The sequence below is a fragment of the Rhinolophus sinicus genome, chromosome 1, assembly GCF_057876585.1.
Source record: "Rhinolophus sinicus isolate RSI-liver-muscle chromosome 1, RSI-T2T, whole genome shotgun sequence".
Lineage (NCBI taxonomy): Eukaryota > Metazoa > Chordata > Mammalia > Chiroptera > Rhinolophidae > Rhinolophus > Rhinolophus sinicus.
This window is the reverse complement of record NC_142501.1, coordinates 26,962,591-26,980,942: the sequence shown is the minus strand read 5'-3', so window position 1 is coordinate 26,980,942 and position 18,352 is coordinate 26,962,591. Positions and strand designations below refer to the sequence as shown.

Below are 18,352 nucleotides of genomic sequence, written 5' to 3'. Positions count from 1 at the left end.
CCAGAGAAAGTGAGCATTTATGGGATATGGATTTTATCCCTCCAGGAATTCTATTTAGCTGGCTAGGAATTAACCTTGACTGTAATTACGCCCCTGAGAGCAATGACCCTTCCAGAAAAGTTTAGAGATTTCTCCTTTGTTTAGACACATTGTGGGAGTGGAACTTCCTGTTTGCTCAGAGAGCAATATAAAACCCAGTTGCTCTGAAGAATGCTTCGGACCAGACCAACTGCAGGGAGTAGGGTACAATACAGTCTGGTCTCCTCTGGACCCTTCACCCTGCAGCATGGGGAAGGACAAACTCCTTCATCCAAGTCTTATTCTCCTCCTGCTGGTCTTTTTGCCTACAAATGCATCAGTCTCTGGAAAACCGTGAGTTTCACATAGAGCATAAACTTAGAGTCCTTTCCTTATTTTTTGCTGCTTTGAATTGGAATACTCTGTGCAGCAACCACTTTATATATCTGTTATAAACTCTTGCTTGATTCATTGATATGCAGTTTTAAGTGTTAAAAAAAAAAGAGTCCTTTCCTCTATTTCAGGTTCTCCTCAGTATTATTCATTTCTCTTTCCTATAATACTATCAATTTCTTATCTCTAAGGTCTCTTCCAATAATGAGATTTCATAAGTCTGTTTTATTCATTTTTCACTTATTCTTAACCAATTTTTTTTTCCAATTCTCTGGATCTCTGAATTTCTAAATTCTCTGGGGATACAGAAGGACTATCTAAGGGGCATTGGAAATTGATATGTTTAAAGGAATAAATTTTCAGTTCCTCACATTCATATTAACCTGCTTGAGGCCATGCTATTTATTTTTTCTTACCTCCCCTTTCTTAATTGTCCACCTTTCACTTAATAAAAGAAAGACAGACCTCTCCCTGAATCAGATATCACCATGGAGCATTGTCTTGGAGTATAAAAATCTTTAGGGTGCCAAAGAAAGGAACAATTTGAAATATTGACATTGATGTTGAGAAAGCAAAGGATTCTAAGGATGGGGGAGAAAATCCTTTTGCAGATCATTTGGTGACAAATTCTTTGTTTCAACAAAATTGATGGAAGATCTAAAGGAAATACCAGCTCATAGATAATTAGAAGTCATTCTTGGTAATAGGGCACTGGGTGATTTTGGGCATATGATGCAGAAGTGTTACAAGAACTGATAATAATGATATAATTGTTTTATCTGTCATTTATTTACTTTTATGTGAATAATTTTTCATGTCACTTACATCTTCACAAACCAAAAATAGCAACAGAATTAATGTTAGGCCTTGTTTAATTTTTACAATAAGGAATATCCATCCATGAATATATAAAAACAGCTCATCATTCTTTAAAAGTGTGCTTCAAAAGTATTCTGATTTTATATCTAATATGTATGAATTATAATTTGTAATATATTTACTTTGTTTTGATCAGTTGTATATGAGTAAGACTTTTGAAAATAATTCAATCCAGAAGAAAATATTCAACATTCATAATGTTATCATCACATTAAATTTAAGAGTTAAAATTAAATTTATATACCCACATATAATATTATACATATGTACCTTTATGTATATACTTGTTATTAAAGAAGGAAGAGTGATCCATAAAGTATTTTGAAGCATAAAAATCTTAGGATAAACTTCTGTGTGGTTAGTGGCATGGAAATTCAAGTTTAAGGAGAAAAAAAAGAAAAGATGTTAAATTACTGATCATTATGAAAAGAATATGTTGATGTATTTTAAAAAATAATTTATATTGGATATCATATCACTATGATATTTAAAATTCCATGGGTAACTTACACAAGAGTAATACAAGTTTTAACTTAAAACAGCATCGTAAATAATATCTTTTGCTCTTATTTATACTTGTGATAGAAAAAATAGATGTCTCCTTAAAATATGTAAGGAATACATACTATTTAAAAATTATTTTGAGAGTTCTGTGAGCAAAAATGTTTGAAAACTACAAGTCAAAAAAATTATATATGAGGGTACTGGGAAAGTTTCTGTTTTGCTCATGAGTTACCAAGACCCAAAATTCAATCACTAGAAGGCCATTTTTGAGTGGAACGATTGTCTGGTCATGGGTTGAAAGGCAAATATTTAAAATGCAAACATCCGGGGTTAGGTAACACACTAAGGTTTCAGTAGTTGCTTGTCACAACTGAGACTTTAAACTAAAGACTCACTTGCTTTAAGCCTCAGATTGCACATCTGTAAAGTGGAAAACAAGTACTTGCCATACCATTTTCACAGGGTTATTGAATATATAAATATACTCAATGAAAGTTCTGCAAATTGATTGGTTTCTGTAGTGTCCCACCTGAAAGCTTGTTTGCTTTTTACAGGAATCCCAATGTAAAATAGATTTACAATATGAATAAATATAATTAGCATATTTTTTATTTGAGTTCAGATGCTTACATTTTTGGGGTTCCTTACAGTAAGGTATACCTACAAATTTTAACCTATTTAAGGCTTACTTCAAGCAAACTGTTCGCTGCCATGATACTCATGATGAACAGGGGAATAATTCTCATACGTGCCATTCAACAACAAAGATTAATTTTATACTCATCAATGTCTTCTCTTAGTATAGAACTAATGATAGTAACAATAATTTTGAAGGAAACAGTGCTGTTGATAAAAATGCCTTTCCTCCTACACTCTCCTCTAACTGGACTCCCCCATTTCCAGACAGTATATGGTGCTTGTCCCCTCTCTGCTCCACACTGAGACCCCTGAGAAGGGCTGCGTCCTTCTGAGCCATCTGAATGAGACGGTGACAGTAAGTGCTTCCTTGGAATCTCTCAGGGAGAATAGGAGCCTCTTCACTGACCTGGTGGCCGAGAAGGACTTATTCCACTGTGTCTCCTTCACTGTGAGTATGACTGACTTAATATACTTAGTTCTATTGGTCAGGGGCCTAGAGATCTAGAGTTCAGCCAAGAAAAGGCTTTCAGAGGCTGGCAGGGACTTCAGGAAGGAATCTAAATGTAGCAACCAACTGTAGAAATTAAGAAGCAATGCATAAATTTCCAACCATGGGAAGCAAATATTTACAGCATATTAAAAATCAACTTAGAAATTAATAAAGAAAAACTATTATGTAGTCACAAAATGGAATATTACTAAACAGCATAAATGAATAAACTACTAATGCGAACACACACACAAAATCAACTTAATGATCAAAGAAAATTCCTATTAGCCAGTAAAAGAAGCAATATGCACTAGACAAAGGGAAAATGTGACTTCTCCTTAAAATAAAATGGGAAGATATTAATAAAGCAAATTAGGCCAATACTCAACATGAGCTTCAGTGGTGGGCTGAAAGGAATACATCATCCCATATTCTCTAAGAGTGAAAGTTGTAGAAATTATGATGATCCAATAACTCTTCAGTGTTACTCATATGTAAAATGCTTATAACCTGTAGCAATAAAATATTGTGATTTTCTTTCTCATAACTTTAATATATGCTTCTACCATGCACTTTTAGCACATATCGACTTGGGAAAGTTCAGTATGTAATTGAACTGAGACTGTATTGGCTGATCTATAAGGTGATGTGAGTCTCATGTATGATTTTTCTGATCTTACTGATGTATTTTCCTTCATCTTGTGTTCTCTCTTCCCATTTATAAAATGACAGAAGTAACTCCTTTCCATTCCAATTTTCCCTGGTAAGAATGAGGGAGTGAGGTTAAGCAGGAGGGGCAAGATCTACAGGGAGAAGTGGAACAGGGATGGGAAGGGAACGTGGAAGACTGAATGGATTCTCAGGATCTCTCCTGGGACCTGTATTTCAGGTCCCAAGATCTTCACACAGTGAAGAGGTAATGTTCCTCACTGTCCAAGTGAAAGGACCAACCCAAGAATTCAAGAGGCGGACCACAGTGGCGGTTAAAAACGAAGACAGCCTGGTCTTTGTCCAGACAGACAAACCCATCTACAAACCAGGACAGACAGGTAAAAAGAGGCCTACAGTTAAGACAACTTCCAAAAGGAAAGATCTTCTTCTCCTGCCTATTCCCCAGTCAAAAGTCCTGTAATCCTTGTTCTGTAATAATTTGTCTTACCAACCTAGTTTAAGATTTCTGGGACTCATGGAAAATATTTCTGTTTCAGTGAAGTTTCGTGTTGTATCGTTGGATGAAAATTTTCACCCCCTGAATGAGTTGGTGAGTCCCTAATATCTATATAGAATCATTATTATCTGTATAAACAGGCTGGAAACCTGTTTCTGGAGTTGGGGGAGGACCAGGGAAAACAAGAGTCTGGTATTGGTAACAGTACTTTCTGGCATTACAATACTGCAAGTTCCTCATTTAAAACAGTATCACAGCAATAGAGTAGTTAATTCTCTCTATCTTGGTACTGGTACTCAGTCAGTTGTCACCCAATTAAACGTACTCTTTGGAAAGTTCTCAATTAGGCAAATTAGAAAGAAAGTTCTCAATTAGGCAAACTATCAAATAACTTAAGTTCAAGTAACTTTTCAAAGATTTAGAATTTTGCAAAACACACCTACCAAAACCTCTTCTATAAAGGAAGATGAGTGAAATCAATGTTTGTTTCTGCAGACTAATACTTGATATTTATGATAAGAAACAACTCTTTCAATTTCAATGGCTATATCTAACCAAAGTTTTAATTTTTCTTTTCCAAATCTATTCCTTTACTACATTTTCCTCTCTCAAAAAGGGGCAATATTTTTTCTTCTGGCTCCTAAAAAAAAGATTATGGCAGAGTCCTCACTTGTTCTCTTTCTCTCACACCCACATCCACATCGTCAGAAAATCATGTTAGATTAAAATGTATCCAGACTATTTCTTACCACCTGCATACTACAGCCTTGTCCTGGTCAAAATCCCCTCTTAAGAGGCTATTACAATAGCCTTGAAACTGGTCTCCTAGCTTCTACTTCCACTCCTCTATCTAAAAATCATACACTTCATTGTTCACTCTATCAGCTTTATCCTGTTTTATTTTATCTTGATACTTACCCACTACCTGATAGATACAGATATAAGGATAGATATAGATATATAGATACAGATGAAAATGGATATCAAATATATAGATATCTCAAACACATGTCAACTTATATATCTCAAATAAATATACATCAAATATACATATCTCATGTATATTTCAAAGATGTGTGTATACATATATATATACCTACATGTATATTTCTTATGTATCCATTCCTATTAGAATGTAAACTCTGTAAAAGCAGATATATTATTCTTTTGTGCATTGTTATATTCTCAGCACCTAAAATGATACACAGCACATGGCAGGCACTCAATAAACAAATATTAGTTTTAAAAAATTAATAAACATTGATAATACAGGAGCTATTCCCTCCTTATTCTTGGAATTACCTAAGAATTCTGTGATGCATCTTAATATTTGGGTCTGAACACGGTTACTTATAGGTTCGTTAGTGTTTATTTCTCAATCTGTAGAATTTCATAGCAAAGGAGTGTTCTTCACTGGGATGCTGTAAGCAATTAAATAATGTTAGTAAATCCCATTCCTAATGAATGGCAGAACACATATGCATTTGTTGCTCTGAGCCTAGTAAGTTCTTAACATTATGTGTTAATTGCTTATAATAGATTAATAAAAAGTTGTGTAAAACTTAACCTGGAATTTGTGTGTGTGTGTGTGTGTGTGTGTGTGTGTTTTACTACAGATAGAGTTATTCTACATAAAGCTGTCTTGCTTATAAATCAGAACTGAGAATATTTGAGAACAATTCTAAACTCCTTCCTTTCTCTTCTGTCTTTCAGATTCCACTAGTATACATTGAGGTAAGCAAAATGAAACATTCCATAAGTTGATGTAAAGTAATACATTTAAGGAAAATGTTCTTATTTGAGTGGTTCTTACAATATCCCAGAAACTTGTCATTAAAGGAGAAGGTTTCAAACTCATATAGCGCTAAATGGTTCTACTCATCTGCCCTCCCCACCACTCATCACCATCTCATTTTACCTCATTGTGGATGATATAAGAGTTTCCATAGATTTCCTTTATGTTCTTTAATGCTCTAGGCTCTTTTGTAAGTTACAATTAATGTATCCATAGGACCCCAAAGGAAACCGCATCACACAATGGCAGAAACTCAAGTTAGAGAGTGGCCTCAATCAATTGACCTTTCCCCTCTCATCAGAGCCATTTCAGGGCTCCTATAAAGTGGTGGTACAGAAGGAATCAGGTGGAAGGACAGAGCACCCCTTCACCGTGGAGGAATTTGGTATGGATTGTGAAATATGATGGATGATTTTTCTTTGTATTTAAACATCTGAGGCCTAGAATTTGAACTTATTTGGAGTCCTTTCATTTCCCATGAGTGAAATTAAGTTTGGAGCAGAACCAATTACATCTAACTCCAATGAGGACCATCACTGATTTGTGAATGAGACTTCATATAACTTAGTTATTTTCATGGCAATTTTTAATCTCCCAAAAATGTAAAATATCTTTGTTCCAGTGGAGTCTCCCATAATTCATTAAGGTTACAATGATTTATCATAGTCCTTCATCCAGAATCTCCATTTGAGAGCAAGGTAGATATAGTAGAGAAGAGAGCTACCTTTTCAGCAGCCTACAATGTTGTTAGGAAATTTTTACAGAGAACCTGAAAATACTAATTCCCCAAAATTGGAAAACCAATCACTAACTTCCTTTATCTCCAATCAACAGTGCTTCCCAAGTTTGAAGTCCAAGTAACAATGCCAAAGATAATTACTATCTTGGAAGAAGCAGTGAATGTGTCAGTGTGTGGCCTGTGAGTTTATACTTTTTTAAATCTTTTGAGGGGAATTGCTTTAAGAAGACTCACCACTTGGGATATTTTGGCTAGTTTTTCTAGGAGCAGTGGCAACACAAATAATTTAAATACATGAGAACACCCCATCTCTAGACCTCTCCTCACCTGTTGCTTTCCTACATTTCCTTCTTATTTTCTTACATGTCCTTACCAGCATTATTGTAACTATTGTGACACAGGCAACTGTTCCTAGAGAGGCTATGCTAGTAGGATTGTGAAAGTAATAAAGCTGCATGTGTTCGCCATACTCGAACACACAACACAAATGAGATAGGCTTGAAGGGTAGTGACTTTCCCTTCACCGGATTGTAGAAGAAATTCAATCACCACCAGATTTTTTACCTGACCTTGCATACGTGGTGGAAAAATAGCTTAGATTCAGAATAGAGATAGACATATTATCAAAATCTCATCTAACACATCGGTCTACCTAAGGAATGTTACATACCTCTCTGCACTGCCATTTTTACTGATGAAACTGGACATGATCTCTCAGTACGGTCCTTTCCAATCTTGAAAATTCATGTTTCCAGGATCTTATCTTCCCATCTCCAGTAGCCCAGCAGCAGCACTAGCAGAAAGAGCAGAGAGTGATGAAACCAGTCCTGCCTGAAAACCACATATGTAATCCACCCACTATTTAGCTGGTTCCCTGCCCTAGCACTGTCTCAGAGTAATGGCCACCAAGTTCCTGGTCCCACATAACTGGTGAGCCAATACTCTTGCAAATAGGGATATAGAGGCAGGAAGGAAATAGAGAAGGAAACAAATATCCTGGAAAACACAGCAATTACCAATGACATATTTATGGCACAATCACATATTTGTAAAAAGTAAACAAGTAAAATTCTATATAAATAGAGATGGCTACACACAGGGAGAGGATGATGGAAGGAGAGATGCCATCATATTAATAATTTGTATTCGTAGGTAGAATTGAGGGTGTTTATTTCTTTGTTTTGCTGGTGGTGTTTTTTTCTCTTAAGAACAGGTATAGCTTTGGTAAAACAAAAGATAGTTTTTAAGATGAAGCTGAAAATTAAAAATTAAAAAAAAAACATGATAAAAGAAGACTGTAGTAAATTTCAGCATGTTGCACTGGAAAATTCTAAAAGAGAAGTGTCATTACTTAACTGTGTTCAACACTGTTTGAGCCCTGCAGATGGGAAATTATAGATTAGAGGGATGTACAGAGCATAAATATACTGTAGCTAAAAGAGGACTATAAACAGGTAGAAAATGGGGATATTCAATGTCTTCTTTGATTCATTTGGCAATGTTCTTATGACAGATACACATATGGGAAGCCAGTCCCAGGACATGTGACTATGAGCATGTGCAGAAACTATAATAATCCTTCTCGTTGCTTTGGTAAAGAGTCACAGGCTATATGTGAAAATTTCAGTCAGCAGGTAGGTGGAAAACTCTTTCTTCTAGCAACTTACAACCAAGGCATTGTTAATAAGCAGTGAGTTACAACATGGTGCTAGCTAATTCAGGAAGAGAGCAATCTATAAGCGAATTCTATGCTAGCTATAGTAGTTTTCAAAAAAACAACAACTTCGCACCATAAGAATTATTTATTTCTTGTAATTGTCCATTGTGTGCATTCTTGGTGCACCAAGCATGCAGAATGATGGAAATTGAGCCAACTCCAATACCTGGCATCCAAAGCACCTTCAGAGGGAAAAACATACCTCTTAACCACTTTGACTGGGAGGATTGTCAGTTTTGCTCTTTCTATGAGCAAGAACTTGTCACATATGGCCCCACTTAGATACCAGGGAGGTAGGAAACACATTCCCTAGATGGGTGGCCACTTCCCAGCCACAGCTATATACTAAGGGAGGAGAGCCAGACTTTGGTGAAGAGTTAGCTGCCCGTTAAAGTAAGATTACTGCAAAATTTTTATGGCATTTCTATCTCATTCACTGTAGGGATTATCAGATTCTAAGGAATATACTAGTCAATTACAAACCAGATACTGTTGTGAAATGTAATAATAATCCCTAGAGAATGGTATTGTGTTCTTATCATAGGAAATACCTAAATTATGTTGCCCCCCACCAAATCCCATCAGATTAACTGGCCACTGATTTGTCTAGTACTATGTTTTTACATCTTATTTTATCCCCTCCTAGCTAAACAGCCAGGGCTGTTTCTCTCAGCAAGTAAACACCAAGGTCTTCCAGATGAAGAGAGAAGGGTATAAAATGGAACTTGAAGTGGAGGCCAAAATCCGAGAAGAAGGAACAGGTTTGTGTACCACATGGGTGCGGGGGTAAAAGAGTGGGCATTTATTTATTTCCTTTGCCAAAGTATAAATTAAAAGGGAGGTAGTATAAGAAGTTCAGGAAGATCATCCTTCCAAAAAAGAACTTTTTTCTTCTTCTTTTTCAGACGTGGAATTAACCGGAAGAGGGTCCAGTGAAATAACAAGAACTATAACCAAACTCTCATTCGTGAAAGTGGACCCACACTTTAGACGAGGGATCCCCTTCTTTGGGCAGGTAGAGTATTTTTCAGCTCACAAATCAAACTGTGTATCATCACCTAATAAGCGCAACATATTCTGGTAAAACGATACCTGATTTTTGTTACCTGTTGATTAATGTAACCAAAAGTATAAAACCACATGAAAATAAATCTGTTCCTCTGAAAATTTGTATATAAAATCTATAAAATCATTCTAAAGTACTAGCAAAATTAGAAGGTTTTTCTTTTTCTTTTTTCACTTTTGGAACAGCATTGTGTGATGTCATTCAAACTCCTTTTCATGATTTACCAGGCAGTCTCAGATTCATATATTTTCTCACAAGAATCTCAGAATTCATGGTAGCCACTCACATTAACCTTCTAACATTAACTTTACATGGAAATGAGTGGGTAGATGGCTTTAATTTTTATTTTGAAGCATAAAAGTTTCTGCTGTACTTAGTGTTTCTTTCAAGGGTGTTATAGTTACATTACTTTTTCTGTAACAGCAAGCATTCTTTTTAAAACTAATACACATAGGGGTAAAATACTGCTATTTAAGGTTCCAGGCTTTTTAAAGCATAATTTTCTCACAGGTATACAAAAAACAATTCTATTGTTATTTTTCCATTATAAGCAGATGTGCAGATGGATCTTTCTGACTCCAGAAGTCTGAGATAAAAGTTGTATGTAACTTAATGTGTAATTACTGTGTATGTTTTTAATGGAAATAAGATTTAAACTTGGAGAGGGTAAAAGACAGAGGGACTAGACTTGACAAAGGAACGTTGGAGTAAATTTTAGAATATTTCGATTATGTTAAGACAGCAAACATATTCAGAAACTTTGGTCAGTTCCTAAAATGCAAGTATAGTCTGTGTTTTTCAATTTCTCAGAGGTATTATTGTACATTTTTGATATTTCAATCCTGTTAAATAACTACCCCATTAGTCATAAGACTCTCACCAAAAGAGAATGAATCAGAATTTCGTGTTTATCCTTCTCGTTGAACATACAGCCGACAGTTTGTTGGCAAACTCAGATTTTTGTTAATCAATTACAAATACTGATTCAAGTTTGCTGCTATGCTTCTTTCTACGATAAATAGCTTATACTGAAAAAGGATCACCATCATTACCGTCTGAAATGGACTACTCATCTGCTGAGTTTAATATGAGCAATAATTTTACATTAGGCCTTTATTTAATACTGTATGCTTCTCAATTTTACATTTTTCACGTGGGAAGTTCCTCATAAAATCTGCCTGCCTTCTAAAAAGTTGAAAATTTAGGTTGAAAAGCAGATATCACATATAAAACAAGTAGACAAGTACCTAGGGCAATGTGCTAATTGCTTACTTGTATGATTATTATACTTCAGAACACTAATCCATAGAAAGTTAGTTGTCTCCCACACAGTAAGAGGTGCTTACTTAAATTTGGCTAGTGTGTTAAATTTTTCATTACTATATAACTCTTGTGCTCTGTGACTCTCCAATGGTACACAGCATTTCCAAAATATCTACAAAATACATTTTTCGGGTCACCTGGACTATCAGCTCCATCACTCTCTATCCCTTTACACTGTTTCATTTTTCTTCTTAGGACTGACTGCTACTAAATAAGTATATATTATTTATGCATTTACTTAGTATCTGTCTCTTGCTAGACCCTAAGTTCAATGATGGGAGGAACTTTGTTTTGTTCAGTGCTAGAGCCCCAATGCTTGGAGTCATGTTCAACATACAGGATGCACTCAATAAATAAATATTTCTGATAAAATGAAAATGTTTGGTACCTATTGGGTATTAGCCATATAACTGATGGATCACTTTTAATCTTCAGGTGCGCCTAGTGGATGGGAAAGGTGTCCCCATGCCAAATAAACTTATCTACATCACAGCAAGTGAAGCAAACTATGAGTCCAATGCTACTACCGATGGGCATGGCCTGGTGCAGTTCTCCATCAATACCACCACCGTCACGGACACCTCCCTCACCATCAGAGTAAGTTCGCAAAGAAGTTACCAATGACGTGAAGTAGCCTTGGAAAAATGGTTGCAACCTAACCGTGATGAAATTTCCAACTTGTTTTTAGTCCAATAGAGAGGGAAAAAACTAGAAATTAGAAACCAATTTAAGGTCAACTTTGAAAAAGTTGACTAAAAAAGGAGTCAATATAGTTTTGAGATTAAGTGTGGGTTCTACTTGTGCATTATTGCTGGGAATATCAAATGGTGCAACTGCTATAGAAAACAGGATGGCAGTTCCTCAAAAAAATTAAAAATAGAACTACCATATGATCCAATAAACCCACTTCTGGGAATAGAGCCAAAAGAATTGATAGCAGGGTCTCAAAGGGATATTTGCACACCCATGTTCATAGTAGCACTATTTATAATAGCCACAAAGTGGAAGCAACCCAATTATCTATGAACACATAAATGGATAAACAAAATGTGGTATATACATATAATTGAATAGTATTCAGCTTTAGGAAAGAAGGAAATCCTGTTACATACTATAACATGGCTGAACCTTGATGACATTATGCTAAGTGAAACAGCCAGTAGCAAAAAAACAAATGCTATATGATTCCACTTATATGAGGTTTCTAAAGTAGTCAAAGTCATAGAAATAGAAAGTAGAATGGAAGGTGCCTGGGGCTGAAGAGAAGAAGAAATGAAGTTGTTGTTTAATGGGTATAGAGTTTTAGTGTTCGAAGATGAAAAAAAAATGGAAGATCTGTTGCACACTACTTAACACTATCTAAACTGTATACTTGAAAATAGTCAAGATGGTAATTTTTGTTGTGTGCTTTTTACCACAGTTTTTTAAAAAGGTGTGGATTCCAAAATCAAATAAATTAGATTAAAATCCTGACTCAACTCTTTTTAAGAGCAAATAACTAAAAAACTCTATACTTCATTTCTTTATCTGTATAATAGGTGCAATATTAGTACCTAGCTCTTGGGGTTGTTGTGAGGGTTAAATGAGATATTACATGTTAAAGTACTTAGTAAGTCTCCTTTAACTGTTAAATATTATTACTATAAAAGCCCATTTTAAGATCGTTTGCATTTCGTCTCAAATATATACACTCCATATTGTTCTTACTTCATTTTTGTACTACTATTCTAATTTTCTCCAGACTTTGTCCATACCCACATAATTTGCTTTGCATGGCATATAGTCCTCTATTCATCAATGGAGATGTAGATATACATTTATAGATATATGGCTACATAATAAATATGACATAATAATAGTGATGAAAAAAACCCTGCTTCTTAGCATTTTTTCATATAAATAGTAAAAGGAATAAATAATTTATTGATTCAGATTTAAAGAGTTGGCATAAAAGCCCATACCTCTAATAACTGAAAATTAAATATTTACTCACTTATTCAATCAAGAAGTATCTCAAATGCTTTCTATGTGCTAAGCGCTGTACTAGTCCTGAAAATGAAAATATTATTTTTAAATGCTCCCTCTTTTGGTGATCATTTATATGTTATGATTATAACATACATTGAGATAGGAACAAAGCGTTTTGCTAACACAAGGAGTCACTCATGCCACTTGGGAAGTGGCAGGAAGCATTAAAAAGAATCAGCCTAAGACAGTCCAGGAGAGATGGACTTCAGTCAATTCACCAACTCAACACTTGAACTAGTTGTTTACAAAAATATTCTCAGACCCCTAAGATTTCAATATTGCCTTTACTCCTAATATCTATCTGAAACCTATCACAAATGAAGCATTAACTTTCTGAAATGCAATTCTTCAGTTTCTAGAAATTATCCAGTCTCCTCAATGAGGTTTCATAGCTCCAGTGTCTGTCTGCCTAGTAAAGTGGCCAAAGACATGTCAAGCAAGCTAATCAGAGTAAAGGATGCCTCCCTTTATTCTCTTCAAAAATATAAATACCAACTCAAGGAGCCTCTTCAGTGTAAACGCATAAACCATGCCACAACGCAGATAAACAAAATAAAGGGGCTCTTCTCTCTCACTTTTTACTGTAGAGCAAAAGATTTTTAGGTACTAGTTTAGGTAGGACAGTAAACTAATGCAGTTTTGTGAGAACACTGATTCTCTACGAGGTATAACCTATAAAATAATGTTGTTTTTCTAATTCATTAGGTCAAACACAAGGATGCTAGTAGATGTTATGACCACCAATGGCTGTCAGGAGAAAATGAAGAAGCTTATCACACTGCTCATCATGTATTCTCCCCAAGCAAGAGCTTTGTCTACCTTGAGCCCACGCCTCGTGAACTGCCCTGCGGCCAAACTCAGACAGTCCGAGCCCATTATGTTCTGAATGGACAGGTCCTGCAGGAGCTGAAGGAGCTCAAGTTCTATTACCTGGTGAGAAGGAAGACCACTGCATTGACTCATCTGTAGACAAACGCTCTCTCTGGGACAAAGATTTATGACACTCTTTAAGTATCACGACTTGGAAAGTCTGTTTCTCTTTTGAAATTTTGACTTCACCTAGGGCTAATTATTGCCAGCAGGGGTGCAATAAAACAAGCATATCACACGGAGGGCAAGACTTGTAGTAATTTTCTGTCAGATAAATTAAATTCTTTTTCATATCCTTTTTTTTTTCTTTTTCTGGCAGATAATGGCAAAGGGAGGCATTGTCCAAACGGGGACTCATGTACTGCCTGTGGAGCAGGGAGACAGTGAGTATTTCCGTAATTCCACATTCTTGCCCCATTCTGACACATTCAATCTTACACTGCAGAAATACCAGGAATAGTTTCAAATAAAGAGAGGTAATTTCCATCTAACCACAATAAAGAAGTTGAAGGGAGAAAGCAATGCTTCTTTTCTTCACCCTTTAATCAAATTTTTCTTTTCTTTCAGCATATTTTGTTCAGATTACTTAAAATGTAGATGTAGTGGTTTTATAATCCATGCTTATTCCAAATGTTTAAACCATAAATATTCATGCATCACCTTTACAAAATGATGTTTCAAAATTGCTTTAATCAATGGAGAGAAGGTAAAATTTTGGAGTGCCTTCTATATACTTAGGTCTCATGCTGAGCGATGTATATTTTTTACAACATTTTTCCTTTTTGAAGATAGTTATGATTTATGAAGAGTTTAATTCAGTACTTCCACCACTAAACTGAACTCTTCCCATGAACAAATACAAATCTCTGACGGCTTCTCTTATTTTAAGGAAATCTAAAAGACCACTTACTAGAAAATTATCGGTGAACTACTCTTTTGTTGCCTCTTCATAGCAACACAGAAACACCATAAGTAGACACAGAAGTATAATGCAACCTCTAAAGAATTTATGTAGACATCAACAAAATAAATTCCAAAGGAGTACAGTGCTCATTTTATGAAGAAAAGAATAGAATATTTGGTTAACAGAACATTCAAAAGGATACAAGGATGAATACAGTGTGTTAAGCACTTACTGTTATAACTCACGACTTCAAGTTCTATATCCCTTCTCTAGTGTGAGGTCTAGATCAAATGGTAGCCAAGTGGTTGTCTCCGTACCCTTAGATAGCATCAGAACTTTATGTAGGTGAGCAAAAGCTTAACATTGGTAAGAAGTCATGATTTAAGAGAGGAAAGATGTTTCCTCTCTTAAGGTTTGCTTTTTCCCCTAAAGTTAGAGTTCTTAGACATACAGAGTTTTTAGAGTCAGTCATCCATTTATTACATCCATTATATCTACTAATGGAAACAGTCATTAACCAGACCAGTCTCCTAAAATGGCTTTGGGCAATATAAAAATTTCATTTTAGCCCTGGTTAGATGTCTAACCTATAATGACTTCCTCATTCTTTCTGTGCTCCAGTGAAAGGCCATTTTTTGGTGTCAGTCCCTGTGGAGTCAGACATTGCTCCTGTTGCTCGATTGCTCATCTATGCCATTTTACCTGAAGGAGAAGTGGTTGGAGATTCTGCAAAATATGACATTGAAAATTGTCTGGCCAACAAGGTGGGTGCTTCATACAATAAACGTTTTAACATTAAAACTAGACGTTATTATGGTTATCAATTATTTTCTACATGCAAGCGTTGGGACCACAGGGGTTAAATGAATTCCGCAGAGAATTTCAGCAAGGAAATGGTAGAGTCACACTAAGAAGCTGTATCACTTGACTCCTAGTGAAAAATTCTCATGCATTGTCTCTTACCATATGATACAATTCAGAGTACCTTGTTCCTGTCTTCTATGATGAAATGTTGGGAAATATGTAAGCAAGTTTTTAAGACTACTAAAGAGCCGAAAGAAAAACACAAAAATATCTAGACCCTTTTGCATTCTATCTGCACTCAATGAACACTTCACCGTGTAGCAAAGGTAAAAATGGCATCTCAAATTTAATAAGTTATAAGAATAATTAGATATCATTATAAGAGCTTAACTGATTCTTGAGCATTAGAGTAAATTGTAGGGAACAAAAACCCCAAGTCTTACACAGTGCCAACCACCACAAAGTCAAACAAAGTGATATGCACTGAATGTGAACAGCTCTCAGAAAATGCTGGTGAATGCATGGTTAAATCCGGAAATTTGTTTTGCTGATGTTTCTCCTCAATTCTACAGGTAGAGTTGAGTTTCAGCCCAGCACAAAGTCGTCCAGCCTCACCTGCCCACCTGCGAGTCACGGCTTCTCCTCAGTCCCTCTGTGCCCTCCGTGCAGTGGACCAAAGTGTGCTGCTTATGAAGCCCGAGGCAGAGCTCTCCCCGGCCTCGGTGAGTTCCCTCAGCCTCAGGGGTCAGGAAGGGCCAGGCAAGAGTCTCCAAGCAAGAAGAAATGCCGAGCTGAGTCGGATAGGACCTATTATAATTATATTTATCTAGGAGTGAATAGTTTTTAGCTCTCTCATGTGAACTCTTTGGTGAGAAAGAATTACATATGAAAATAGATGGATAGATAGGTGATAGATAGATGGATAGATGATAGATAGATAGATAGATAGATAGATAGATAGATAGATAGATAGATAGATAGATAGATAGACAGATAGGTATATAATAGATATAGAGAAAGAGATAAAATCATGTGCCAGCCCAAGTCCCTGAAATCCTAGAGCTCTATGAAATCAATAATAGATGTTTTCAAACTAGTTTTAAAATTTTGAAAAGCCTAACAAAATGGTATACTTACCTGTACTAAGACTGCACAAGCTAAATGAAATACCAAAAATCTATTTTTGTAAGAATTATATCAGTTGAAATACTGGATGTCCCAAGATGAATACAATTTCAGAAGGAAGATGTGTATTGCCTCTGATGAATAAAAATTAGGAAAAATTAATTGCTATATGATAAACGACACTAATGAAATGAAATCTTTTAAAATATTGGGTGAACAGAAGAAATAGCGAAAGGGTATGCTGGAGTGGAAAAGTAAGAAACTATTTAAAAACATGTACTAATAGTCATTTGCTCATATCTTCAAGTGTTCAATATAAAGCCAATTTGAATAACCTCTTACTGAAGTTTTTTTACTATCAAAGTTTTACAAAGCGAAATTTATATTTTTACTTCCCTAAAAAGGAAACTTGTAACAAAGGATTTCTTACCTTTTAATTTTTCCAGTGGGATTTAATTGAAAATATTATAATACTTCTAAAAAAATATTGAGTACATTTCAATAGTGGGAGTAAGAAGATATGTGGGAAAATAGTATTAATGTTTTGTGTTTGTATAACATAATTTTAGAGTTCTCAAAGTTTTGTGTTTTGTTTTTTTAATTTAACAACGCTGGTGGATAGATAAGGCAGAAAATCTGATTAATTTGTTAATAATGAATCAGAAGCTTTCAAGTGTTTAGTAGTAGACCTGGGTTAGAACACTAGTTCCTCTCAATCGTTGATAGTGTTTTACTAATGAAACACTTTGCTCCAAGTAGCATAAGCCATTCCATTCATTCAGCACATATTTATTTAGTGCCTACTGTGTCCTAACTGTGCCTACTGGGAATCTAGTGCTAAACTACTGGAAAGACAAAAGTTCATGCTCTCATGAAACTTAACATTTTCACAGATTAGACAGACAACAATTATATAATATGCTTTGCAGAGGGGCGACGGAGAATAGTAAGAGGGAGCTACTTTTGAAAAAGTGTCTAATTTCATTACACCACTCACTTTGCTAATCTAGTCTTATCAATCAGTTTTAATTTTTTATGAATATAACACAGTGCACCTATCAGCATTTTCTGTCTGTCTTACTCTTCCTCTTCAAATGAATTTGAAAACATCATTTCCAGTATTTTCAATTCAAGTTTTAAGTATTTATGAAGATCTGGAGTGTTCTGTTCCCATGAATAATACCTAAGGAAATCCTATCCTGTTCTATATAGAGGATGTATACTTATTCATGTGCTTGTTTAGAATACGTGTCCATTAACTTTGTTATACACAGTCAGTTGCTAACCACACGGTAAGCATTTCTTCCTATCTTCTTGAAGCTTTGTATAATGTCTCAAACATAGCGAACCTCAATTTCTCTTAATAAAGTTTTATTTCATTCAACTATGGAGTCTAAGGTTTGCCTCTGAACTGTGTGACAAAGTGTTATGATCCTTGCTTTACCTGTATTGTTTCCCTAAAATTGTTAAACATTTTCAAAATAATCTTCTCTATCAATTATCGAAGCAACAGATACACTCAGAGACTGATAGTGATCATTCTTTTCTTTTTTCCTTGCACTTAAGAAAAATAAACAGCAAATCAGTCTGTCCTTTTGTCCTTTGTATTTGTATAGGTTTATGACCTGCTACCAGTAAAGGACCTCACTGGTTTCCCTGAGAGTCTGAATCAACAGGAGGAAGACAATGGAGACTGTGTTAAACACCATGTCAATATCGATGGAATCATCTATTCCCCAGTATCAAATACAGATGAAAAAGATATGTACAGCTTCCTACAGGTAAATGTCTTATATTGTAGATGGTCAGTTCTTAAGTTTCACAAAATATTATGTATTTTCAAACTTATTTATTTTAACACCTTCATATTAAAATATGACGTTCAAGTGA

The 18,352-nt window shown here is 35.3% G+C and overlaps 1 protein-coding gene across 1 annotated transcript in view; it reads left to right on the top strand.

The window, feature by feature from the left end:
- Positions 1–217: 217 nt before the first annotated feature.
- Positions 218–18,352, top strand: part of LOC109435550 (alpha-2-macroglobulin-like) — a 35,899-nt gene continuing 17,764 nt past the window's right edge. The window contains exons 1-16 of the mRNA XM_019713491.3: positions 218–372; positions 2,698–2,881; positions 3,813–3,972; positions 4,132–4,184; positions 5,805–5,825; positions 6,103–6,271; positions 6,721–6,805; positions 8,139–8,259; positions 8,989–9,103; positions 9,248–9,357; positions 11,167–11,328; positions 13,465–13,692; positions 13,949–14,012; positions 15,155–15,297; positions 15,910–16,059; positions 18,079–18,243. Of these exons, the coding sequence (XP_019569050.3) occupies positions 287–372; positions 2,698–2,881; positions 3,813–3,972; positions 4,132–4,184; positions 5,805–5,825; positions 6,103–6,271; positions 6,721–6,805; positions 8,139–8,259; positions 8,989–9,103; positions 9,248–9,357; positions 11,167–11,328; positions 13,465–13,692; positions 13,949–14,012; positions 15,155–15,297; positions 15,910–16,059; positions 18,079–18,243 (2,016 nt within the window). The 5' untranslated portion in view covers positions 218–286. The remainder of the gene's footprint in view (positions 373–2,697; positions 2,882–3,812; positions 3,973–4,131; positions 4,185–5,804; positions 5,826–6,102; positions 6,272–6,720; positions 6,806–8,138; positions 8,260–8,988; positions 9,104–9,247; positions 9,358–11,166; positions 11,329–13,464; positions 13,693–13,948; positions 14,013–15,154; positions 15,298–15,909; positions 16,060–18,078; positions 18,244–18,352) is intronic.